Here is a 26,053-nt window from a genome sequence, read left to right as displayed (position 1 = left end):
GTGACCTCAATTTAACTGATAACATCTTTAAGACCTTATTTGCAATAAGGTCACATGCACAGGATTGGGAGCTGGGACTTGAAGATGTCTGGTTTTTAGGGGTGGAGTGGACTGGGGGAAGGGGGACCCAATTCAACCCCTAACAGAGAGCCCGACTACAAGAACTGATATACAGTGTTCAGAGTTCAGGGAGGGAGGACCCTGTGGGGAGGACAGCCTGCCTGGCTTGTGGGGTCGCACATTCCTCCCAGCACCTGGGTACTGAAGCTGCTGCAAGTAGCTGGCCCTGGGGGAGTCCTGAATAGCAAGGTGGTTCTTACAGCTTAAGCAGGTGGGGTCTCTGGCTGTGTTCCTACCTTTCCTCCTTTACTTTTCTCTTGGGAGGAAAGGTCAGTGAGCTTTTTACACTTGAGCAGGCAGAGCCTGTAGTATGGGAAAGGGTCCCTTGAACACCAAGTCTGCAGGTCAGCTTTCTTGGCTGCCACTACCTGTTAGGCCTCTCTGGAGACAAATATCCTAGTCTTCAAGTGTAATGGGCAGTATCCTTCCCCAGATTAGTCATGTTCCCAAAATGTAGTGCTTGAATTATAAAATTTGTTCCTTAGAGGGAGGAAAGGCAGGTCAGGTCGTGAGTTCCAGAGTCAGAATTTCTCCAGAATGCAGTCCGCTCCCGCATCCCGTTAGCGGTTGAGGAAACAGTTTAGGCCAGAAAAGTGATGTGATTTGCCAAGGGTTACTAGGCTGCTTAGTGGCCAAGGCTCACTAGAACTAAGGTCTGTACCCAGTACATGGCCTTTTTTTTTTTTTTTTTTTTCACTCAGGGACTTACTATTTGCTAAAAGGAATTTCATAAATTTCTCTTTTCCTTTATAGCAGGCTGTTCTCTCTGCTACTCTTCCCACCCTGCTAAGGTGTCTTCTTTTATTAGTATTCTGCCTTTTGTACCTTCCATGAGGCCAGGACATTGACAAAGTTCAGCATTCCAGATGCGTTCTCTGCCTTCTCCACCCTGTGGGAAATGTGGATCCTTAGCTGATGGATCTAATTGCCCTTGGGAAGTAACACCCTAATTTCTCCCTTGCAGAGAATTCTGAGGTTACCGTCTGTATTTGATAAGTTGGAGAGGTCTGAGGAGTAGAAACAAGTATGTGTCCTTTTTTTGGTTGTTTATTCTCTTATTCAACAAGTGAATAAACACATGTGTGCCTCCAATATGCCAGATACTCTTCAAAACCTGTGGGATATAACAGTGAACAAATCCCAAATCCCTGTGCTTGTGGAGTTTCATACTGATGGGTAGAGATTTAGTTTGTAATTTCAAGTAGAGGTGGTAAAGTATTATAATACTCATTGTAAAAGTGATTTATGGGCAAGGGACTTGAAGGGGGTGGAACGGCGAGCCTGCGAGCATCATACCAGGAGGACAAGGTCTCGGACTTCAGGCACAGCTTGTATCATGGACCTTTCACCTCATCGTTTATTTATTCAGTGATTGACTTGGGTTTAACAGTGATGGCCCCATGAGAAGCTGCCGAGTAGAGGAGCTTGAGTGCATTAAACTGACCTTGGTTGTGAAAGACCACCACGGCCTTAACAGTAGTGTCCTCGAAGAGATGATGCAAAGGGTGGACATTAGACAGGGTTAGAAGAAACCGCCCCCCCCCCCCGGTTTGGCAGAATCATATGTTTTTAGATTAAAAACTACAGTAGTCACATTCATGAGCTCTTTCACAGTGGGGCCTACTCAATTTTGCGTGGGGTTTGTTTGACCTCGTTCTTTCATTTGCTGTCATCAAGCCTGCTCTCTTCATTGTTGGCGTTTTTCTTTTTTCTAAAAGGACTGGTTGTGAAGAGACAGGGTTTGGCACATGGCAGGCCACCAAGAGTAAGTGCTCTGACTTTTTGTTGGTTGAGTACAGAGCAAGTTGAATATATTTGTAAGCTCCATGTGGGTGGTACCACCAGAGCCTGGAAATAGTGCTGGCTCCTTCGCTTGGATAATGGAGAATTTGCCTCTTTGAGCCTTAATTTTCCCATCTTTTTATTGGTGTAATCATAGAACCTTAATCATAAGATTGTCAATTAAATAAGATATTATTTACAAAGCACTTAGAACCATCCCAAGTCTTAATAAGTAGGTGCTTAGAAAGTACTTACTGAATAAATAAGTGATGCTTGTGGTTTTTCAAGCTGTATTTTTGGGAACTGACTGATAACCCTGAGCCTTAAAATTAGAATTTATCCCAGTGATCAAAGATAAAGAGAGAACAGAGCTATATATTTAATTACAGGACTGGAAGACCCATTTCTGTAGAAAGAATTTGCTAACCACACCAAAGGGCAGGTCTTGAAACACAGGTAGATAGAAAACCTGTTGGTCCTTTTGACTTAAAAAGATGTGCCTGTGCCAGAGGGCTAAAGGGAGTTCCTGAGAGTTGGGACCTTCCACTCAGCCAGGCTGTTGGGTATTGCAGTTGGAATTTGGCAAAGTCCAGAGCAGGCAGCCAGCTACCACCATTCTGACACCAGCAAAAGTCTTGACTGGGGACGAGCGACATGAGTGTCTGTTCCCAAGGATGAGGTGGACTGGGGCCTTGAAGAAGGGGTGGGCAGTTGGCTGCTTTTTATATCTCCCCTTACATGAAGGATCCTTTGGAGGAAGGAGCTGGCTGAAGAGGGTCCCTGAAGCCAAAGGAAAGGGCTCCCCTCTCCGCAGAGGTAGAGGTTAGGGAGCGCAGAATCTTGTGTGGCCTCACGGGAGCTCATCAGCCTCACATTTCCTCTTCTGTACCGTGGGGATGACAGAGACATCTGCTGGAAGAGAAGGTGTGTGAGGCTCTCCAGACACCAGGCCCATGTCCTCGGACATCCCTCCACCTGCCCGTGGTGGGCTGAGGTGGGAAGTTTGCTCCCCTTGATGCTTGAAGTGTGGCTGCTCTGGGTGCCGCAGTCAGGATTCCTCGCCCACCCTGCGGTCCCCCACCCCCACCCCCAAATTGCAGTTTCTCGAACTTTAGCGAGAAGTGAAGTTACTTGCTTGAGAGTTAGAGGCAGACTCTCAACTGCGGGCTTTCCAGGGGCTTGGCACTTAGTCCATTGCCCAGCAAGGGGCGTCTTGAGGTCTTTCCACGATTAGGAGATGAATCCGATTCTCCTCAGGAAGTCATTTTCAGGGTTGTAGTTTGATTTCTACTGATTGGAGACAAGTCAAAGATTGCTTTGTTGCTGGAGATTTTTGGTTTTTAGTGTTTTTTTGTGTCAGGTTTTTTTTTTTGGCCATTTATAAAAAGTTCTTCCCCTCAAGCCCGGACAGGAGCGGTACAGCTTTGGGTGCTGGTGCTTAAAGAGTATCAAGAAGATAAGGAGACATTTTCTGTAAAAGGTTTTGCCAGGACCTGTCAGGAACTTACCTTCATGGCCTTAGTAGACTTCCATGATAAATAAAATACTTGGGCCCTACTTATTACTTATTTAGGGTCCGATCATGCCAGCCCTGCTTAAAATCTTCTAACAGCACTCCCATCTCATTCAAATTAAGAGAAAGTCTCCTTGATCTGGTTTCTGCTACCCCTTGAACCTTATTTATCTACTCAGGGTCTTTGTACTTGCTGTTCTTTCTGTTGATCGACTCTGGGAAAGTCACTTGACTCCTTTGTTCCTGTTTCTACATCTGTAAATGGGAATAAGAAAGTCTCTCCTGCCTTACCTACCTCCCAAAGTTGTTGAGAGTCTTGGGTGTATTCTGTTTTCACTGCCGAATCTCGTTATTGCCATCTTTGAACCAGTCTTCTATTTTGTTAGAGATGTGAACTTAATGGGTTTTATTTGGGTGGGGTAGGAGTGAGGAGAACCAGTAGAAAAAACTTTCCCTAACCTTTTTGGAGCCACTGATAGAAAGATACACTTTCTGCTTCTTGTCTGTTGTTTGTATCTTCTGTTTAAAGTACATAAGCATCTTTTGTGTTCAAATAGTTCATATAGTTGGGAGAACGGAGGGAACAGGTGAGACCTGCTCCAGTTCCCTAGGTGCCACGTCTGATTGTCATGCAAAGGGGAGCAGCTAAGGCTGGAACTGCTGGGGAGTTTCAGTGGCAGCCTAGTGGAAACTCAGCAGCAGCTTCTTGTCTCAGAGCAACACTGTGGCCTCTGCCCAGGTCAAACACCAGTATAAAAAGTCCAGAAGACTGTTAATTCTTCCTTTGAATTGTGTTATTGTATAGAATATTGGTTTGAAAAGCAGGGTCTCTAGCCAGAAGTAAGATTTTGAAATCTTGGATATGAATTATTTAACATTGAATATGTTTGGTGTTTACTAGGATACGCCAAAGGATCTGTTTCTTGGACTCCTTTGCCTGTTTATGTCAGTTGTCCGTAAAGTCTGGAGAAGTGGATTCGGAGTAACCAAATTAGAATAAAAGAGAGATGATGTTGCGCATGTCAAATGTGATTAATGTGGGGACAGTAGGATGAAGAAAGGTAAATGACGAAACTGGTTCTCCAAGAAGGACCAATTCCGTTCTGGTTCATGGCTGTATCATAACTGCACAAGGCTGAACTATTTTTAGAATGTTTATTTGTGGACCTAATTTAATTGACTTGGTGTCCTACTGCACTGTATATTTGTTGGTAAATTGATTTATCTTAGTTTTGTAAGGAGTAAATTTTGAATCTTGTATTAAATTCTTTTGTAAAGAAAATTCTTTTTCTCTTACCATATACTTTTTAAGTTCATATTGGATTTGTAGTGGGATTCATTGACTTATTGTTCTGCCTTATGTTGATACCCTGTGGTATTCTTATTGGGGTAGACAGGCAAAAGTATATGAGCTCAAGTCCTTTCCTACACATTTTTTTCATGATGGTACCTAGAGAGTGGAAATACTGAAAAAGGTGAGAATCAACAGCCTTCCAGAAGTGTTGGTCCAAGTTTTCATTTTTTCACTATTTGATTTTAAACTAACTGTCCCCATTCCCTGTGACCCAGTTTCAGTAGAAAATAGAAAAGGCCCATGTCTACCTGAAGCCTGGAAAATTGATGGGAAGTTCATGGTACATATTAAACCAGAAAATGTCTTTTTACTGATGGTGTTTTCAATTTAAAAAAGAAATGCACCTAATAATCCACTTCACTTATTTGTACTTGAAACATTAAGTGTTAACTTCAACCTTTCCTTTTTCTCTAGGCAAATAAGGGACAGACTGAAGAACCGAGTTGCTCAGATGAAAGAACAAGTACCTGGGTTCTCCCCGGGCTTGGCAATTTTGCAGGTATTAAGAGAGTCTCTTTCCATTAATGTCCTTCTTGTTCTCTCACTAGCACTTCAGGCAGCACTGCAGACCTTTCCCCTCTTTTCTGGCTTCTGTGAGACCTCACCTTTTCAGTTTGTCTTTGCAGGCTCCCCCTCTTTAACTCAGCTTCTCACTTGAGTGTTATATCCCTCTGCTAGTCTCTGGGGACACCTTTTCCCTAGACCAGTGTTCTTAAATTTTGGTCTGTAAGATCCCTTTAAACTTGAAGAGGTAAAGGTCTCAAGGAGCTTAGTGGGAACTCAGCAGCAGTCTCTTGTCTAAGAGCAACACTGTAGCCTCTGTATATGTCAGCTAGCAGTATAAAAAGTTTAACAGTCTATGAAAACTATTCATTTAAAAATGCTAACAGTAAACTCATACATTAACATAAGTAACATTCTTATGGAAAAAAAAATAACTTTTCAAAACAATTTTGTGAGACAAGGGGCACTGTTTTACATTTTGGCAAAATCTCCCTGGCTTAGTAGAAGACAGCTGGATTCTCATCTGCTTCTGGAGTCAGGCTGTGGTTGTGTGCTGGTTTGATTGAAATCTATGAAGAAAAGCTGCCCTCATACAGCTATGTAGTTGGAAAAAAAGGAAGAGTCTTTCCAGATAGTTTTGGACATTTTTTGTTGGTACTGCACCAACACTTAATAAGCAGAAGTTTTTAAAGTAGCAGTGTGGAATCTAAAATTTTATCTGTCAACTTTCATGCTTTATTGTATCAAAATCTGTTGATCTGTGCTGCAGTTTAAATGAATATTTTACCCATGCATTGTTTTGTAATTTCCTGCATTCCTCATTTGAAAAATAATGGTTCACTGAGTGTTAGCATATTTCACTTTGAAATTTTAAAAATCACAATCATGAATATCACCAACGAATTCATCAGAAAAATTTCAAGTCCTGAGAAGCTGTAAGCCCACAGGGTTGGGTAGAAATTCTGATTTTCACTTGAAAGATTAAATTTTACAGTTGGCAACATAAACTATCAGCTGTTTCCTTGAAGTGCAGGCTGACATTGTTCATTTTTGAGAAAATTTCTGACAAATACTAAAGCCTAAGTATTCATTGCCTGGCTGTCAGTACTTTGAAGTGAAAAAGAATTCCATTTTATTTTATTTTATTTTAATTAATTAATTTATGTATTTCTCTCCCCTCTCCCCCCCCCTCAGTTGTCTGCTCTATGTCCATTCGCTGTGTCCTTCTGTGACCGCTTCTATCCTTATCAGTGACATGGGAATCTATGTTTCTTTTTGTTGTGTCATCTTGTTGTGTCAGCTCTCCGTGTGTGTGGCACCATTTTTGGGCAGGCTGCACTTTTTTTTGCGCTGGGCGGCATTCCTTACAGAGCGCACTCCTTGTGCGTGGGGCTCCCCTACGCGGGGGACACCCCTGCGTGGCATGGCACTCCTTGCGCACATCAGCACTGCGCATGGGCCAGCTCCACACCAGTCAAGGAGGCCCGGGGTTTGAACCGCAGACCTCCCATATGGTAGGCAGGTGCCCTATCCATTGGGCCAAGTCCACTTCCCAGGAATTCCATTTTAAATTGTGGCCCCATCAGTGCAGATGTTGACACAGTGAGAAAGGCAAATAACATCATTGTATTATGAAAATAGTTTTAATCTCTCAGATCTCCCAGTGGTGTGTGAACCATACTTTAAAATTTTTTTAAACAAATCAGTTTTATTGGTACATATTTATAAAGCATACATTTCATCCAAAGTATACAATCAATAGTGTTTGGTATACTCACATAGTTGTGTATTCAGCACTTCAATCATTATTGGACCATTTTCATTATTTCAGTAATAATTATAAATAAAACAGACAAACAAACAAGAAGATTCTTTACCTCTTGATCTCTCTAATTCCCCTGCTGTACATAGCTGCTATTTCTGGCTATTCTTGCACAATTATTTATTTATTTATTAAGCAGTTTTATTGAGATATATTCACATTACTGTAAGTCTATGCAAAGTGTATAGTGAATGGCTTTTAGTATAAGCACAGTGTTGTGCATTTATCACCACAAAAAAATTCAGAACCATTTCATTACTCCACATGCCTTCCTCAGCCCTACATAACCACTAATCTAATTTCATCTTTATGGTTTGATTTATATTTACATTTTATATAAATGGAATCATACAATATATTATGCAGTATATTTAATTCATAGTAGCTCAATCCCATAGTATTTGCCCTTTTTTGTCTGACCTGCTTCACGTAACATAATGTCCTCTAGGTTCATCCATGTTGTCATATGCTTTACGACTTAATTTCTTCTTACAGCTGCATGATATTTCATTGTGTGAATTCACCACAGTTTGTTTATTGATTCATTAGTTGATGGACACTTGAGTTGTTTCCAGCTTCTGGGATGACGTGAATAATGCTACTGTGAACATCATTGTACAGCTGTCTGTGTCACTGCTCTTAGTTTCTCTGGGTATATACCCAGTAGTGGTATTGCAGGGCCATGTGGCAAATCTATATTCAGTTTCTTTAGGAACTGCCAAACAGTCTTCCACAGTGGCTGTAGAATTCTACATACCCAATGACAGTGAATAAGTGTTCCTATATCTCCACATCCTCTCCAAAACTTGTAGTTCTCTGTTTTTTTAATAGTGGCCATTCTGCTAGGTATGAAATGATATCTCATTGTAGCTTTGATTTACTTTTGCCTAATCACTAGTGATGTTGGGCATTTTTCATGTTTTTTTTTTTTTCCGTATGTATTTCTTCTTTGGCCAAATGTCTATTCAATTCTTTTACCTGTTTTTTAATAGGGTCATTTGTCTTTATTGTTGAGTTGTAGCATCTCTTTATATATCATGGATATTAAACCTTTATCAGACATGTGATTTCCAAATATTTTCTCCCATTGAGTCAGCTGCCTTTTCACCCTTTTAAAAGTCCTATGAGGTGCTAAAGTGTTTAATTTTGAGGAGGTCCCATTTATCTATTTTTTCTTTTGTTTTGTGTGCTTTGGGTTTAAGGTCTAAGAAACCACCACTTACCACAAGGTCTTTAAGAGGTTTCTCTATATTTTCTTCTAGTAGTTTTATGGTTGTCACTTTTACACTTGGGTCTTTGATCCATTTTGAGTTGAGTGGGTAAGATGGGGTCCTGTTTCATTCTTTTGGTTATAGATATCCAGTTCTCCCAGCACCATTTGTTGAAGAGACTCTTTTGTCTCATTAGCATAGACATGGTAGATTGGCCATAGAGGTGAGGGTTTATTTCTGGGCTCTCAATTCTGTCCCACTAATTGATGTGTCTATCTTTATGCCAATACCATGCTATTTTGAGTACTGTAGCTTTGTAATATGTTTCAAGGTCAAGCAGTGAAATTCCTCTCTGGTTGCTCTTCTTTTTTAGAATGCTTTTGGCTATTTGGTTGCACTTTCCCTGCCAAGTTAATTTGCTAATTGCCTTTTCTATTTCTGTAAAGTAGGCTGTTGGAATTTTGATAGATATTACATTGACTCTCTAAATCAGTTTGGGTAGGATTGACATCTTCATGATATTTAGTCTTCTAATCCATGAACATGGAATGTCTTTCCATTTGTTTTAAGTCTTCATTGATTTCTTTTAGTATTGTTTTGTAGTTTTCTGCATATAAGTCCTGTACTTCTTTGGTTAAATTGATTCCTAGCTGGAAGTGAATGTAACTCAAGCGATTGGGCTCCTGTCTACCTTATGGGAGGCCCCGGGTTTGATTCCTGGGGTCTCCTGGTGAAGGCAAGCTGACCCATGCCTCAGAGAGCTGGCAGCCCACGCCGTGGAGAACTGGCATAGCAAGATGATACAACAAAGGGAGAGACAGTGAGAAATGCAGCAGACCAGGGAGCGGAGGTGGCTCAAGCAATTGAGTGCCTCTCTCCCATACCAGAGGTCCCAGGATCAGTTCCTGGTGCCTCCTAAAAGAGAAACATGAGAAGAAAAAGACAAGCAGACACAGAGGAACACATAGTGAATGGACACAAAAAGCAGACAGCGAGCACAAAACAATAAGGGGGGGGTTTAAGAAATAAATGAACAGGGAAACAGCTGTGGTCAATCAATTGGGCTCCCATGTACCATATGGGAGGTCCTGGGTTCGTTTCCCAGGGCCTCCCTGTGAAGGCAAGCTGGCCAGTGCCTGCAGAGAGCTGGCACAGCAAGATGATGCAACAAAGGGAGACAAGCAGTCACAGAAGAATGCGGAGCAAATGGACAGAGCAGAGAGTGAGCAAGCAGCAGGGGTGGGGGGATAAATAAATAAATCTAAAAAAATAAAATAAATATATGAATAAATATATTTCTAGGTAGAGTCTTTTCATAGCTAATGTAAATGTAATTTTTTCCCTGATTTCCTCCTCAGATTGTTCAGTACTGGTGTACAAAAACATTACTGATTTTTGCATGTGGATCTCGTATCCTGCCATTTTGCTGAACTTGGTTATTAGCTCAAGTGGCTTTGTTGTAGACATTTTGGAATTTTCTAAATATAGGATCATGCCATCTGCCAATAGTGAACATTTTACTTCCTTTTTTCCTATTTGAATACCTTAACTTTTTTTTCTTGTCTAATTGTTCTAGCTAGAACTTCAAGTACAATGTTGAATAACAATGATGACAGTGAGCATCCTTGTCTTGTTCCTGATCTTAGAGGGAATGCTTTCAACATTTCCCCAATGAGTATAATGTTGGCTGTGGGTTTTTCATATATGCCTTTTATCATATTGAGGAATTTTTCTTCTATTCCTATCTTTCAAAGTGTTTTTATAAAGAAAGGATCCTGGATTTTGTTGAATGCCTTTTCAGCATCATGTAGTTTGTTTCCTTCAATATATTAATGTGGTGTATTATGTTAATTGATTTTCTTATGCTGAACCAGCCTTGCATACCAGGAATAAAATTCTACTTGGTCGTGACGTATAAGTCTTTTGATATGCTATTAAATTCGATTTGCAATTATTTTGTTGAGAATATTTACTTCTATGTTTGTTAGAGAGATTGGTCTGTAATTTTCTTTCCTTGCAGTGTCTTTATCTGGCTTTGGTATTAGGGTGGTATTGGCTTCATAAAACGTGTTGGGTAATTTTCCCTCTTCCGTATTTTGGAAGAGTTTAAACAGGATTGATGTTAATTCTTCTAAAAGTGCTTGGTAGAATTGACCTGTGAAGCCATTTGGTCCTGGACTTTTCTTTGTTGGGAGATTTTTGATGACTGATTCAATCTCTTTAAATGTGTTTGGTTTAAGTGCTTGTATTTCTTATACTGTTAGTGTAGGTTGTTTTTAGGAATTTGTGCATTTCAACTAGTTTGTTGGGATATGGTTTCTCATAGTATCCTCTTATGATCCTTTTTATTTCTGTGGGGTCAGTCATAACTTTGCCTTTGTTAGTCTAGCAAAGGGTTTGTTAATTTTATTAATCTTCTCAAAGAACCAACTTTTGGGTTTTTTTATTTTCTCCATTGTTTGTTTTCAATTTCATTTATTTCTGCCTTAATCTTTATTATTTCGTTCCTTCTGCTTGCTTTGGGATTGGTTTGCTGGTCTTTTTCTAGTTTTTCCAGCTGCTCAGTTAGATCTCTGATTTTAGCTATTTCTTCTTTTTTAATATAGGCATTTAGGGCTGTATATATCCCTATCAAGAATGCCTCCACTGTATCAAATAAGTTTTGATAAGTTATCTTCCCATTTTCATTTGTCTCAATATATTTACTGATTTCACTTGCTATTTCTTCTTTGACCTGCTGATTATAGATGAGTGTATTGTTTAGCCTTCACACATTTGCGAATTTACCTCTTCCTGTCTATTATGGATTTCCAGTTTCATTCCATTATGATCTAAGAAGGTGCTTTGTATAATTCCAATTTTTTGTATTTATTGTGACCTAGCATATGGTCTATCCTGGAGAAAGATCCATGGGCACTTGAGAAGAATGTATAGCCCTGTGAGTTTGGCTGCAAAGTTCCGTATATGTCTATTAGGTCTAACTCATTTATTGTATTGTTCAAGCTCTCTGTTTCCCATTGATCTTATGTCTAGTTGTTCTATCTAATGATGTGAGTGATGTGTTTAAGTCTCCAATGATTATTGTAAAGATGTCTATTTCTTCCTTGAGTTTTGCCAGAGTTTGTCTCATGTATTTTGGGACACCCTGATTAGGTCCATAGGTATTTATGACTTTTATTTCTTCCTGGTGGATTTTCCCTTCTATTAAGGTATGATGGCCTTCTGTATCTCTCATAACTTTTTTGAATTTAACGTCCATTTTGTCCAATATTAGTATAGCTACCCCTACTCCTTTTTGGTTACTCTTTCCAAGGAGTATCTTTCTCCAGCCTTTTCCTTTCAGCCAGATTGTACCCCTGGGTCTAAGGCAAGTCTCTTGTAAGCAGCATATAGAAGACTCATGTTTTTTATCCATTCTGTGAGCCTATATCTTTTTTTTCCTACCCCTCCCCCTTGTGCTTTTTGCGTGCTGTCTGCTCTCTGTGTCCATTTGCTATATGTTCTTCTGTGTCTGTATTTATTTTCATTTATTTCCCCTCCCTGCCTTGTGGCTTGCTTGCTGTCTGTTCTGTGTGCCCATTCGCTGTGCTGTCTTCTGCGCTTTTGCTTGTCTCCCTTTTTTGTTTTGTCACCTTGCTGAGTCGGCTCTCTGCAGCACCTGCAGGCTGGGTAGCACTCCACAGTGCCCAGGCCAGCAGCTCTCTACAGTGTGCGGGCGAGACTGCCTTCACAAGGAGGCCCTGGGACATGAACCCAGGGCCTCCCATATGGTAGATGGGAGCCCAACTGATTGAGCCACAGCCACTTCCCAGCTTGTATCTTTTGATTGGGGAGTGTAATCCATTCACATTCAATGATATTACTGTAAATACATTTGGTTTTGATATGTCTTGTCTTAGTTTCATCTGTCTTTTTACTCACTTGGTTATTCTTCCTGCTATTCTTTCTTCTATACTCTCCTCCAAGCCTCTCTCTCCCATCTTTTTCTTCAAGCTCTAAGACTTCATTTAGTATTCTCTGCAAAAGTGGATTCTGTTTTACAAACTCTCTTAGTTTATCTTTCTTTGTGAATATTTTATACTCACCTTCATATTTGAAGGGCAGTTTTGCTGAATAAAGAATTCTCAACTGGCAGTTTTTCTCTTTCAGTTTCCTAATTGTATCATATCACTGTCTTTTTTCCTCCATGGTTTCTTATGAGAAATTCACACTTAAATCTTCCTTGGCATCCCTTATATATGATGGTTTGCTTCTCTCTTACTGCTGTCAGAATTTTAATTTTTGATGTTTGATGTTCTGAGTAGTACGTGTCTTGGAGTAGGTCTATTCAGATTTATTCTGATTGGGGTATGCTGCACTTCTTGGACAAGTAAGTTCATTTCTTTCATGAGTTGGGAAATTTTCAGCTATGATTTCCTCAAATACTCTTTCTGCCCCTTTGCCCTTCTCTTCTCCTTCTGGAACTCCCATAACATGTATATTGTTGCATTTAGTGCTGTCTTTCAACTCCCTGAGCCCCCCTGTTCAATTTTTTCCATTTTTTTATGTCTTCAATTTCAGCTGTTCTGTCTTTGGTATCATTCTTTCTTCTATCATTTAGAGACTGCTGTTGTATGCCTCTAATGTGTTTTGTCGTTGTTGTTGTTTTTAAAGATTTATTTTATTTATTTCTCTCTCCTTTCCCCCTGTTGTCTGCTCTCTGTGTCCATTTGCTATGTGTTCTTCTGTGTTTGCTTACATTATCTGGCGGCACTGGGAAACCACGTCTCTTTTTTGTTGCGTCATCTTGCTGCGTCAACTCTCCATGTGTGCGGCGGCACTACTGGGCAGGCTGCACTTCTTTCACGCGGGGCGGCTCTCCTTGAGGGGTGCATTCCTTGCACATGGGGCACCCCTACACAGGGGCACCCTGCATGGCATGGCACTCCTTGCATGCAGCAGCACTGCATGTGGGCCAGCTTACCACATGGCGTCAGGAGGCCCTGGGGATTGAACCCTGGACTGTCTGTATGGTAGACGGATGCTCTATAAGTTGAGCCACGTCTGCTTCCCTCTAATGTGATTCTTATCTCACCTGTAATGTCTTTTATTCCCATGAGCTCTGTTACTTTTCTATTTAGGTTTTCAAATTCTTCTTTGTGTTGCACAGCATCTTTTTGATATTGTTTATCTCTTCAGCCGTATTGACTTTCAACTCATTAATTTGATTTTGAAAATTTGCGTGCATCTCATTAATTAATTGTCTCAAATCTTGTATCTCTTCTGGGACTTTGATATAATCCTTTTCTTGGGCCATGTCTTCCATTTTCTTAGTATGGCTTGTAATGTTTTGCTGATGTCTAGGCATCTTTTAGGATGGTAAGTTTACTCAGATACTCAATTTTCTCTCTTTGTTAGGGATTTAGTGGTGGGAGGCTATGTGTTACTTCTGATCTTTGATTCTTTGCTCAATATGGGGTCTTTAGGATTGTTTCTGTTAAGTGCTCAAAACTGGGCTCTGGACCCAGTAATGGGTTGCAGATCTGCTTCCTAGGGCCTTGGGAGGGAGGCTGTATGGCTGGAAAAAGCCTCTCATTTACTTTTAATTTCCTCACCTGCACTTCCTTGTTCTGACAGCAGATGGCAAGCTTTGGCAACCCTCCCAATTCAGTGCATGGTCAGAGTGTGTTTGCTGAAACAAAAACTGGAGCAGTGTGATACAGGTTCCTGTCTGGAGGCTAAGAACCTTGAAATTCAAACTTTCTCAGAGACAGTTCTCCAACCTTCGCTGATAGTCTCCTCTCTTTTCCCCAGGTAGGAAATAATTCTACTCCCCTCAGTGTCTTCAGTCAGTCCTGGTTAGTAGAGAGGGATATTGAGAAGGTTGGCTCTCTTTAGTCATGGATCTTTTTATTCTGGAGCTGGCCCCCAAGCCAAGCAACGGTGCAGCCCCACCTGGCTTGGAAAGGCTCCTTGAACACAGCAGACCAAATTTGTGGGTCAAAGTTGAGTCAGCCTTAGGCCGTGTCCTTCTCTCTCCCCTTTCCTCAGGAAGTAGATCTTGGGGCCCCCTTTGTGTGTAGCCCCTGGCCCAGAGGCCTGAGAATTTAAAAGTGTCTTTAGTATGGGGGCAGGTGCCAGCAATAGCAGCTGCCACTTTTAACTCAAAGTTTTGCCATCATTATTCTTTTTTTCAATTTGTTCTTCTCTCTTCTGGGCAGTGTCCAGCCTTCCCCTGGTGTGCTAAACCCTAGAAGATTTTTTCCCAGGCCATTTCTGCCTGTACGGCAGCTATTTTTCTGGGAGAGAAGAGAGTCCCTTATCTTTCTAGTCCACCATCTTCCTGGAAGTCATGGACCAACCTTTGAGAACCGCTGCCCTCGGTAATTTCATCTGGTCCCAAATACATGCTCTAGACCATTGACTTCCAAATCTAGATTTCTTCTGACTTCCAGGCTCTTGGTTTCAGGGATACCTCTCTTGGTTTCCTTTCTATCTCTAGTCTCCTTTGCTTTAGGTTTCAGGGAGATAAATTCTCATCTCCCTGATACCGAAACAATCTGAAATCCTCCTCAGGGCTCAGCCCCCAGCCCCGTTCTCCACCTTCTTCTTTCCTTAAGTGATCTCACCAAGTTCCATAGCTTCACACAGGTTTACTTCTAGGTTTAGATCTCTATTCAGGGTTTCTTGCTTGAACTCCATGTTTATCAGTTAGTTGGAGGCACCTAATAAATATTTATTATATAGACTAGTATATGAGTGGGTGTTAGAATGGATGATTTCAAAGAAGGAAACTGGTAACTTTTCATTTGAAATGAAACGCTGGCTTCCTCACCTCACATTCTCTGTGTGTGTGTCCACGTACATGATTTAATTCCTTGCTGACTTTCTGTCACTTCCTTGTCAGGACTTCAGAGTGAATAACACTTTTTTTTTTTTTAAGATTTATTTTTTATTTATTCCTTTCCCCTCTCCCCCTCCACAATTGTCTGCCCTGTTGTCCATTTGCTGTGTTTTGTTCTGTGTCTGCTTGCATTCTTGTCAGCGGCACCGGGAATTTGTGTCTCTTTTTGTTGCGTCATCTTGCTGCATCAGCTCTCCATATATATGGCACCACCCCTGGGCAGGCTACACTTTTTTCACTTGTGGGGTGGCTCTCCTTGCAGGGCTCAGTCCTTGGGTGTGGGGCTCCCCTACTCAGGGGACATCCCTGCGTGGCACAGCACTCCTTGCACACATCAGCACTGCGCGTGGGCCAGCTTACCACATAGGTCAGGAGGGCCCTGGGTTTGAACCTTGGACCTCCCGTATGGTTTGGCTCTATCAGTTGAGCCAAATCTGCTTTCCAGGGTGGATAATACTTTGATATTTCCCCCCATTACTGCACAGTATTTCTTCGTCAGAGAGACTGGAAGTAGCCAAGAGAGCTTAACTGAGAAGAAAAGCACAGATGTCCTGTTGTTCTGTGCCTGGTTTGTTCTCTGCTGTGGTGCGTTTTCCTTTTTTGCAGATTACTAAGAATCCAAGGTATATGTTGTGCGTGTGAGCTTGGTACATTTGGGAATCAGTTATTTCTTGGCTTGTTCTTGTCAGTTGTTGTAGAAAGCATAAAATGTCATGGCAAGAAATTTTCTTAGCAATGTTAGGAGGTATTTTTAATCCTTGTTTTTTTTTTAACAAACTGATTCCCAAACTCAATTTAAATTTGTTGATTGCAAGTGCTTTTTTAAAATTTTTTTAAATTTTTTTCTTATTTTTAAAGAAGCTTTAAATTATATAAATTGTTACATAAAAAAATATAAGGGATTCCCCTATGTCCCAATCCCTCCCTGTCCCACATTTTCCCACATCAACAACATCCCTCATTAGTGTGGTACATTTGTTATAATTGATGAACACCTATTGAAGCATTGCTGCTTACCATGGGTTACCGTTTACATTATAGTTTAAACTCTGTTCTGCACACTTTTGTAGGTTATGGCAAAATATACAATGGCCTGTATCCATCACTGCAATGTCACTAGGACAACTCCAATGTCCTGAAAATACTCACATATTATACCTATTCCTACCTCTCCCATCTCTCAGAACCTGCCTTTATATCAGTAATAAGTGTTCTTCCATTGCTAGAATAATAATAAATCTGTAGTAGAATAATAGTGTCTACTTTAATTTACTGTTCATTTCTAATCCCAAGTTTGGGATGGTAATGCCTACTCTGCTTTAATTGAGAGTAAGCTTACATCCCATGAGGCAGATGGATGGAATTATCTTTTTTTTTTTAATAGCAAATTTTTTTTATTTGACTTTTTTTAAAGATACATAGACCACAAAAAATGTTACATTAAAAAATGTAAGAGGTTCCCATATACCCCCCCCCCAGTCCTCCCACATCAACAACCTCCTTCATCATTGTGGCACATTCATTGCATTTGGTGAATACATTTTGGAGCACTGCTATACCACATTAATTATAGTTTACATTGTAGTTTACGCTCTCCCCAGTCCATTCAGTGGGTTATGGCAGGATATATAATGTCCTGCGTTTGTTCCTGCAATATCATTCAGGACAACTCCAGGTCCCAAAAATGCCCCCATATCACACCTCTTCTTCTCTCTCCCTGCCCTTAGCAACTCCCATAGCCACTTTCTCCATATCAGTGATACATTTTCTTCCATTGCTAGAGTCACAGTATTTCTGTAGTAGAATACCAGTAAGTCCAGTCTAATCCATATTTTATTCCTCTATCCTGTGGACCCTGGGATGGTGATGTCCCTTCCTCCTCTAAATCAAGAAGGTGCTTAGATCCCACATGGCTGATGGGTGGGATTTTACTGCTTTCAGTTGTGACACTCTGGGTTCCCTGATGTGGTTGACCATCCTCACCTCCCTGTTAGCTGACCTGGGTAATTCAAACAAACTGGAGAGTAGGTGTTGCAACTATGCTAAGGATCAGAGCCCAGCTGGCACATGGACAGTTCAGAGATTCAAGTCTCCTGAGCTTATACCAACCCCAATGCTAACCACAGGTTCAGTAAAAGTGACAGAAGAGGCATGTGTAGAGAGGTCACATCTGAGTCCAGCTCCATCACACCAGGAGCACAAATTCCAAAGTAGGGCCTACTGGCAAGGCATTGAACTCCAGAGCCAGACTGTAGAACCTATATGTTTCCATAGCCCTCAGTGTCTGGGATCCTGCTGGGACATATGTAAGTGTGACCTCTCCGATGACGTCCCTACTCAGTTTGAAGTCTCTTAGCCATATAAACTCATTTGTCTTTACCATTTCCCCCTTTCATTTGAGGTCTTTTTCTAGTTGCATCACCAGCTGGTGATTGGTAGTAATCCCTCGGTGCCAGGGAGGCTCATCCCCGGCAGTCATGTCCCACGCTGGTGGGGGGAGGTAAAGCATTTACATGCTGAGTTTGGCTTAGAAAGTGGCCACTTTGAGCAACATGGAGACTTTTAGCAAGTGTTTTTATTACATAAACACTCTTTTGCACTTGGTGTCCTATGTTGTGTCCAGTTACAAAGTGGTAATATTATTTTAACCTTGCACTTTAGCACCAGAGTCAACATGTTTCTCTGACACAAGGTTTACATATTATGTTGTAATCACATTGCTGTCTTCTCAGTTCTCTTTTGTTTTTCCCATCCTGGTGACTAGCACTGCCTTCTTGCCATACTTCCAGGCTAGATACCTGAGGTCATATGCCTATCCACATCCCACCAGGGACAGTTGTCCTGTTGATTCTTCCTCTACTTCTTATTGTTCCCATCTTAGATCAGGCCCTTTGCTTCCCTCTGAGCCTCCAGTCTGTTCTCTTTACTGCAACTGCAACCCTTATCAAAAATATACACTTTTGGGAAGTGGACTTGGCCCAATGGATAGGGTGTCCGCGTACCACATGGGAGGTCCGCGGTTCAAACCCTGGGCCTCTGTGTGGAGCTGGCCCATGTGCAGTGCTGATCCACGCAAGGAGTGCCCTGCCATGCAGGCATGTCCCCCGCATAGGGGAGCGCCATGCACAAGGAGTGCGCCCTGTAAGGAGAGCTGCCCAAAGTGCAGCCTGCCCAAGAATGGCACCGCACACACACAGAGCTGACACAACAAGATGACGCAACAAAAAGAAACACAGATTCCTGGTGCCACTGATAAGGATAGAAACGGTCACAGAAGAACACAAAGCAAATGGACACAGAGAGCAAGACAACTGAGGGGGGAAGGGAGAGAAATAAATGAAAAATAAATCTTTAAAAAAAAAAAACACACTCTTCCAAGGAGGAAATACAAATGGCTAAAAAGCACATGAAAAGATGTGCAACAATGTGATTATACTAAAAGCCATTGATTATACACTTTGAATAGATCATATGGTATATCATATGGTATATCTCAATAAAACTCCTTAATAAATAAGTAATTGTGTAAAAAAAATTTTTTAATGCACATCTGATGACAGTTCGTCCACCACACCCACTCCCCTTCCTTTACGGAAGGAATGACAGTACTACTTGTAGAGTATCTGCTGTAGTTGAAATGATGGGTATATATTTCTTGTTCTACATTTTATAGTACCTCTTCAAGGCTGGCGAAGTTCCCTTATAGTCAAGGTAGTCAAAGATCTTGGGTAATTGGTCCAAAGCTACAGTCAGGAAGGGACTGAATCTATTTGACACCAAACTCATTATTTTCCCCTTTGTTTTTCAGATTCCTTAGCATTGCATTCAAGGATATTTATGATCTGGGCTAATTATATATTTAAAAGTTGGATTTTTTTTAATGGACTGGTAACTTCCCCCAAACTAATAATTGAAAAGAACTTAAGACTTGACTTTTCATTATGAGTGATCAATGAAGGCTGTATTTCCATCATCCTATCACATAAAATACTTTATTAGTAATGTAATAGCTAACACTTCCTTTTGGACTCTGTTCAAAATGCTTTACAAATAGTAACTAATTCAGTCCTCCAAAACACATGGGCAAAAACACTAAAATAATAAATTTGACTGGCCTAAATATCTACAAAAGGTTCCTACAGCTGAAAGAGAAAATTAGTGAAGAGATGACTACCCCGGGTATTTTATGGTTTAAAACAGGAGTCAATAAACTATGGCCCACATCCAAATCCTGCCCATTGTTGGCCCTTGACATTTTTAGAATGTTTAAAAATTAAGGAAAAAAAAAATTGCATGGCAGAATATATTGCCCACAAAGCTTAAAATAGTTGCTCTCTGGCCTTTTATAGAAACAGTTTGTCCACCCCGATGTAAAAGAAAAAAATTTCCCTGACTTGTACTGGAATAGGACTTTTTCTGGGGCTGTGTAATTTAGAATCTCTATCAGGGAAGAAATTAGCATTCCTGATAAAATGCTTACATAATTTTCTGATAAATGTAATGGGATTAAGATTGTTCTAGAAAACCAAATTTCCACCCACCTAAGTTTTGTCAGTCAAGAATCTACCCTTCTTTAAACATTTTTTTTGCATTTAGTCTTAACAATGTTTGTATAACCATTTTCCTTCTGTAAAAAAATGCTTGTACTGAGAGAGAATCTTTGAATTGACTTCTTAGGGATCTTCTCCTTTGCGTTAGGTTTACAGTGAAACTTGGACATATGCTCATAACTGTAACTATTAATATTAAGTTTTCTTAAGAAAACTAGTGATAGTTTTGAAGTTTTAGAAAAATTCCTTCAGAAATATCCAGGCTGGAAACAAGGAATAACAGCAACAACAAATGACTTCAACCTTCTCCACTGTAATATGAGATGCTGAAAACAACATCTCTGGAGGAAAATGCTATGACTCCAAATTCAGCCAAGTGGATCCTTCATGTGTGAGGGCAGCAGAAGGATATTTTCAGATTTGCATAGACAGAAAAATGCCCATGTGCCTTTCCTAGAATAGTTACTTATAGTTACTTTTCAGTCACCTGAGAGATGAATGAAGATAAACTCTAGAACAGAGAAGTTGTGGTTAAAAAGAACAGGCCATGAGCAGTAAAACCCATTAAGCCAGTGTTAAGTCTAAATAAGTAAATGTAGTTATAAATATTAATGAAAATATTTTTAAAGAGTTATTCTTATTTTTAGAGCTGCCTCCTTTCCTTCTATATCTAAAAACCCCAGATTGTATCAAATCTGGTTACTGAGTTGTTGGGGGGGGTGGGGGTAAAGAACATGTAAAGAAAATGACCAAAGAGGGACACGTGGGTGTCACTAAAATTCTAGGGAGGAGGAGCGGATGTGGCTCAGTGGTTGAGCACCTGCTTCCCATAAAAAAAAATTCTGGGGAAGCCCCCATAGGAAGCAGCTAGTGTGAGGTGCAGATAACCCATAGGAAAATCAGATTCCCCTCAAAGGACCCCTGTCTCTCTTAAAATTCAAATCAGCACTGCAGACCTGAGAAGAGTCTGTAGAAAGGGTGACTGGTACTAAGATTAAGGTCATGTTAGTGAGACCTGTGGGAGCTTCCAGTCACAACATCAGCATGACCAGGTTTGGAAGTTTCCTCTTACAAAGGCAGAGTTGTTCCTTTGTTAAAAAGGGCCATGCTTCAGTTATGTTTGGTATCAAGGAACCTACCACTTTACCCACTGAGATATAGGAGAAATAAAAATTATCATCCTGAGAGAATATTTCAGTCTTGAAGAGGAGAAATGTCAACTACTGGAATACTTGTAAAAAATAAATATATTTGCAACATCAAATTTTACAGATAATGGTTACCATGAGAAACCATAAGTATGCTCATGTTTAAAGAAATGGAAGAAGCATAGCAGGGCACAGCATAATGGTCCAAAGAATTTGGCTTCTGTGCCACACTTACATCTCTGACTTGAGGGCCTCAGAATGATCTTTGCCTCCATGAAGCTCTGTGCTCTCTGTAAGATAGAATTAGATCCACCCTAGCTGGTTTTTCTTCTCTGTGCTGCTGGGCCTGAGCCTTTCCACTGTCCTAGGGGACATTGCAGGGTGGGGAAAGGGCAGTGAGGGAGTGGGGACTGGGAGAATGAGCCTCTGTCTTTTCCTGCTTCTGAGTTCAGTGTTTTTCCTTCCTGATAATTGTTGCTCTGGTATGCCAGCTGGCTAGCAAGCTGAAATCCCACAAGCTTATGGCAGGTCTGTAGCATCCTTGCTGAGGTCCTAATGGAGATGCAGGTGTCCTCTACTTTTTCTTTTGGCTGTTTCCATGAGAATCAGACAGGCATTGTTTGGGGCAGGACCTGAAATACCACCTGTGCTCACATCTCCACCCTGCCGCAGCTCCTGTAAAAGTTCTCTGCAGTAAAGTTACATGATTAAACATTCCTTTTATCAAAACTAAAATTTTAGGAGTTTTTCAGTATACTTTGCTTTTCCCTAATCGTCTGATTTGCATGTATTTATTATTCTAGGTTGGCGACAGAGATGATTCAAATCTTTATATAAATGTGAAGCTGAAGGCTGCTGAAGAGGTAAAACCTAGGCCTGCAGCACCATCACCCCCACTTCTTGCTCTTTGTGCCCTCCCCATTAACATTTCTATCACCCACGGGAGACATAAGTTTATTTATTTTGCAAGTCATAAAGGGTGCCTGAGAGCTCTGGCCCCTGGTTTACCCTTGAGTCATCAATTTGGTTTCTTCCCAAAGAACAGGAGTAGTGGACATGAAATTTGCTTAAATGTAGTGGAGACAAATAATTAGTAAATGATGAATGGGTCAGACATAATAGAATAATTCTTTAGAAAACATAAAGGTGAAATGATGACAAATGTCTCCTGGTTTTATTTTAGTCATGTGTAAAAGATCTCAACAGATTTGCTTGTTTGAATGATTGTTTTTGCAGATTGGGATCAAAGCCACTCACATTAAGTTACCAAGAACAGCAACAGAATTAGAGGTAAGTCTGTGCATTGACCATTAAAAGGGCAGCTGGCACGCTTTCCTCTTTGGTTTTTGGTTTAGAGGAACTTTAGGGACTGATGCGCTGAGCATAAACAGACTTCCAGGTATAATTCTTTCTTCACAGACTGCCTCCGGAAAATCCTTGAAAATATCCACACAGTAAATATTTGTTAGAGAGTGATTGTGGCACCATGTGCTTCCGAGGCACCTGTGATGCACATTAAAAACTGATCCCTGGACATTTTAAAAAGCAAATGTATATCCCATTTATATGATGTTCAAAAATACACAGAATATATCAGTGGGAATTAAAGTCAGAACTGATAGAGGACTGAAGTGAAAGGGGCAGGAGGGAAAGGAACTTCCTGGGATTGTGGAAATGTATCTGCCATCTGCGCTGTCCAGTATGGTAGTCCCTAGCACCATGTGAGTGTGTAATTTAATATAAATGAAATAAAGTTAAAAACTCAGGTCCTTGGTAGGACTAGCCACATTCAAGTACTCATTAGCCCCTGTGGCCACTGTGTTGAGATGGTGCATATTATAGAATATTCCCGTCATCACAGAAGGTGTTATTGGACAGTGCTTCTCAATACCTATGTCTTGATTTGGGTGATGGCAACAGAGGGATTCTGGTTATAGTGTAAGTGATTGAACTTCTTAGCTCTTTTATTTGATGGACTTCCTACCATACACCTGGGAGATACATTCTTGTTAAAGTAGAGCTGCTGCCAGGACCCAAGAGGAGAGATGCATTCTGAGACGACTGCAGTTAACCTCTTGGGGGAAAATGGGGTGAACTGATTTTTGACTTGAAAACTTTTCCTCTGCCCTTTTGAATTGTCTATGGTATAACTTTTAGGTGTTAAAGTCCATTACATCTCTGAATGAAGACTTCACTGTGCATGGGTTCATAGTGCAGCTTCCTTTAGATTCAGAGAATCCCATTAACACTGAAGCAGTTATCAATGCTATTGCACCTGAAAAGGATGTAGATGGGTGAGTGTGGTTTGGCTTTCTATATCACATTGTGTGGTTCCATTTTTAAACATTTCTATTTTGGGTATGTACTATATTTGCTTCTTAAGAGTAAAAACACCTAATTACCTTTATTTTCCTCATTTTCATCTATTTTGTTGTTTTAGATTAACTAGCATCAATGCTGGAAAACTTGCTAGAGGTGACCTAAATGGCTGTTTTATTCCTTGTACACCTAAAGGATGCTTGGAACTTATCAAAGAGACAGGTAAACAACAAACGAAAACCAAAGCATCATTTCTTGGAGTCTGGTCTTGACATGTGTAAATACATAGTTAACAGCAGAGCCAAGATTGGAACCTGAGGTTTTTTGCATTTAAAGCAACTTATTTTTGTGAAAAGATATTAATAAGCATTCAGATGGTACATGGGGTATAGAGTGAAAAGTCACCACACCTGAAATGAATACTAAGTCTCCTAGGGCTAGATGAATGGTTAGAAATGGATCTCTTGAACAGTTGGCCATGATTCTCCATTATCCAGTCAGTGCTTTGATATTTCCGTTTCACCATGAATACTTTTAGCAGAGATTATTTTTATGAGAAGATGTGTCCTATTAAAAAGAAATGACCATTTTCATGCTATAATTTCTTCCATTACTAGTCACAAGAGTTCTATAGTAGAATACTAGTAAGTCCACTCTAATCCATATTTTATTTCTCCATCCTGTGGACCCTGGGACGGTGATGTCCACTCCACTTCTTTATCGAGAGGGGGCTTAGAAATTGTAGCATTGGTGTGGAGAAAGTGGCCACAGCAGTTGCTGAGGGCAGGGGGAGGGAAGTAAAGATGCGATCTGGGTGCATTTTCAGGACTTGGAGTTGTCCTAAATGATATTTCAGGGACAGATGCTGGACATTATATATTCTGCTATAACCCACCGAATGTGCTGAGGGAGAGTGTAAACTACTATGTCAACTGTTATCCATATGGTACAGCAGTGCTCCAAAATGAATTCACCAAATGCAATGAATGTGCCACAATGATGAAAAAGGTTGTTGATGTGGGAGGAGTGGGGTGCAGGGTATATGGGAACCTCATATTTTTTAATGTAACATTTTTTGTGGTCTATCTTCAAAAAAATACAATTAAAAAAAAATTAATTAAAAAAAAAAAGAAATGGGTCAGAAGGTTCAAGTGAGAAGTGTTGGCCTGCTCATTTTCCCGAAAGCATAAATGAAAATTTTGTGGTTGGCAAGGAAAGGTCAAGCCATAAGCCTTGGGACAGCTATTACTGTTCAGCTCTGTAGCTAAATTGATATTCCACAGCATGTTTAGCAAACAACGTAATAAAACGTGATTTTAAAAATCCCATGCACTACAGCAGCCATAGGCGTCTCACTTCCTCTTAGTGAGAATGAAACTATCTTTTGCCCTAATCTAGTTTCAGGATCTTTGCTGAATCCTAAAATAAAAATAGCTTTGAAACACTTCACATTTTGCTGTATTTACTGCTGTATGTTCACAATGATAGTGTTATATAAGAGCTTATCCTTTTCTTATAAAGTTAACTTTATTTAAGTGGCAAAATTTAAATATATGCTTTTTTTTTATCCACAATTTTATTTACTTTTCAATAAGCTTAAATCCTTGAGGGGTACAGCATCACACGGAAAGCATAAAACAGTATATGCTCTCTTAAGCAAGGGTCCACTGTCTTCAGCCATGACAGGATAGAGGGGCTTAGACCTAAGCCCTTCAGACCACATCTTTGCTTTTTTCTGAGTGGGTGGCATTGTTCTCATACTTCACTTGGTGGCCCCAAACAGCTTTAGTCTTGCCCCATCTTTTTGCCTAACAGAAAGGCAGATTAGATCTCATTGGCCAGGAGGATGACATGATCACCTGTCTTCAATTGGATGCTCACCCAAACCACCTCCATTAAGGAGAGTATGAGTCAGGCCTGGAAAGGACATTGATATATTGCCAGAAAAATGAATACTGAGTACGCAAAAAGAAAAGCTTTCTATTACAGTTAAATTTCTCCTTTATCACTTCTCTGCAAATAACCCTGTGCCTGGGGCCCTAGACCAGAAGGGAAATTTAGATGATGAACTGCGTCATTTACCAGACTTGGAAAGAACTACCCATACTAATCTAATTTCCTTTTTTTCCCTCTACCCCTTTTACATACACCCTATTTGTTATAACTCCTTTTCCCTTGTAATTTAATCTGATATCTTCTTCCATATGGCTGTTTAGCTATATGACAGGTTTTGAGGATTTTTTTCTCTGAGTGTAGGTTTTCTTCCCACTCCCCTATGACTCAAGAATGGATCTTGACTTAGGCTGCTCTCAGAAATCCACAACAAAAAAGATACATGTACAAGTCCTGGTTGGTAACTAGAGCTCTAGTTGAGAATATTCTCACCAAAGAAGGAATGTTTTTAGGAAGGCTTTTGTTGAATGCTAAGAACCTATTTTGTCTTATTTTGAATGCAAAGGGGGGCAGCTTCCTTCACCCAACTCTCTGATGCCTCTGGCTTTTCTTTCAGGGGTGCAGATAGCCGGAAGGCATGCAGTGGTGGTTGGACGCAGTAAAATAGTGGGTGCCCCAATGCGTGACTTGCTTCTGTGGAACAATGCCACAGTGACTACTTGCCACTCAAAGACTGCCAATTTGGATGAGGAGGTAAGGGGTCCACAGCAGAGTAGAAGCTGTTACTTGTGGGAGTGGTTACAGGGTGTACTCTTTGCCTAATGGGAACAACTAACATTTAAATGCCAGACACTGCCATGTACTTTACGCTTATTATCTCGTTTAGCCCCAATACCAATCTATGACTTTTGTCTCATTTTATGATGAGGAAATAACTTAGATTGAAAACTTACC

General features: G+C 40.5%; 1 protein-coding gene across 2 annotated transcripts in view; it reads left to right on the top strand.

The window, feature by feature from the left end:
- The window catches only part of MTHFD1 (methylenetetrahydrofolate dehydrogenase, cyclohydrolase and formyltetrahydrofolate synthetase 1), a 71,871-nt gene that overhangs the window by 2,999 nt on the left and 42,819 nt on the right, over positions 1-26,053 (top strand). The window contains exons 1-7 of one of the 2 annotated variants that reach the window (XM_071213888.1): positions 4,458-4,476; positions 5,184-5,268; positions 21,691-21,750; positions 22,124-22,177; positions 23,045-23,181; positions 23,328-23,428; positions 25,716-25,852. In XM_071213888.1, the coding sequence (XP_071069989.1) occupies positions 5,221-5,268; positions 21,691-21,750; positions 22,124-22,177; positions 23,045-23,181; positions 23,328-23,428; positions 25,716-25,852 (537 nt within the window). In that variant the 5' untranslated portion in view covers positions 4,458-4,476; positions 5,184-5,220. Of the gene's footprint in view, positions 1-4,457; positions 4,477-5,183; positions 5,269-21,690; positions 21,751-22,123; positions 22,178-23,044; positions 23,182-23,327; positions 23,429-25,715; positions 25,853-26,053 lie in introns of those variants that run through there. The other variant, XM_058293287.2, reaches the window with a different exon arrangement.

The sequence above is a fragment of the Dasypus novemcinctus genome, chromosome 3 (genome assembly GCF_030445035.2).
Source record: "Dasypus novemcinctus isolate mDasNov1 chromosome 3, mDasNov1.1.hap2, whole genome shotgun sequence".
In the NCBI taxonomy this organism is placed as follows: domain Eukaryota; kingdom Metazoa; phylum Chordata; class Mammalia; order Cingulata; family Dasypodidae; genus Dasypus; species Dasypus novemcinctus.
The sequence above is the reverse complement of the archived record's forward strand: the minus strand, read 5'-3'. Positions and strand labels throughout refer to the sequence as shown.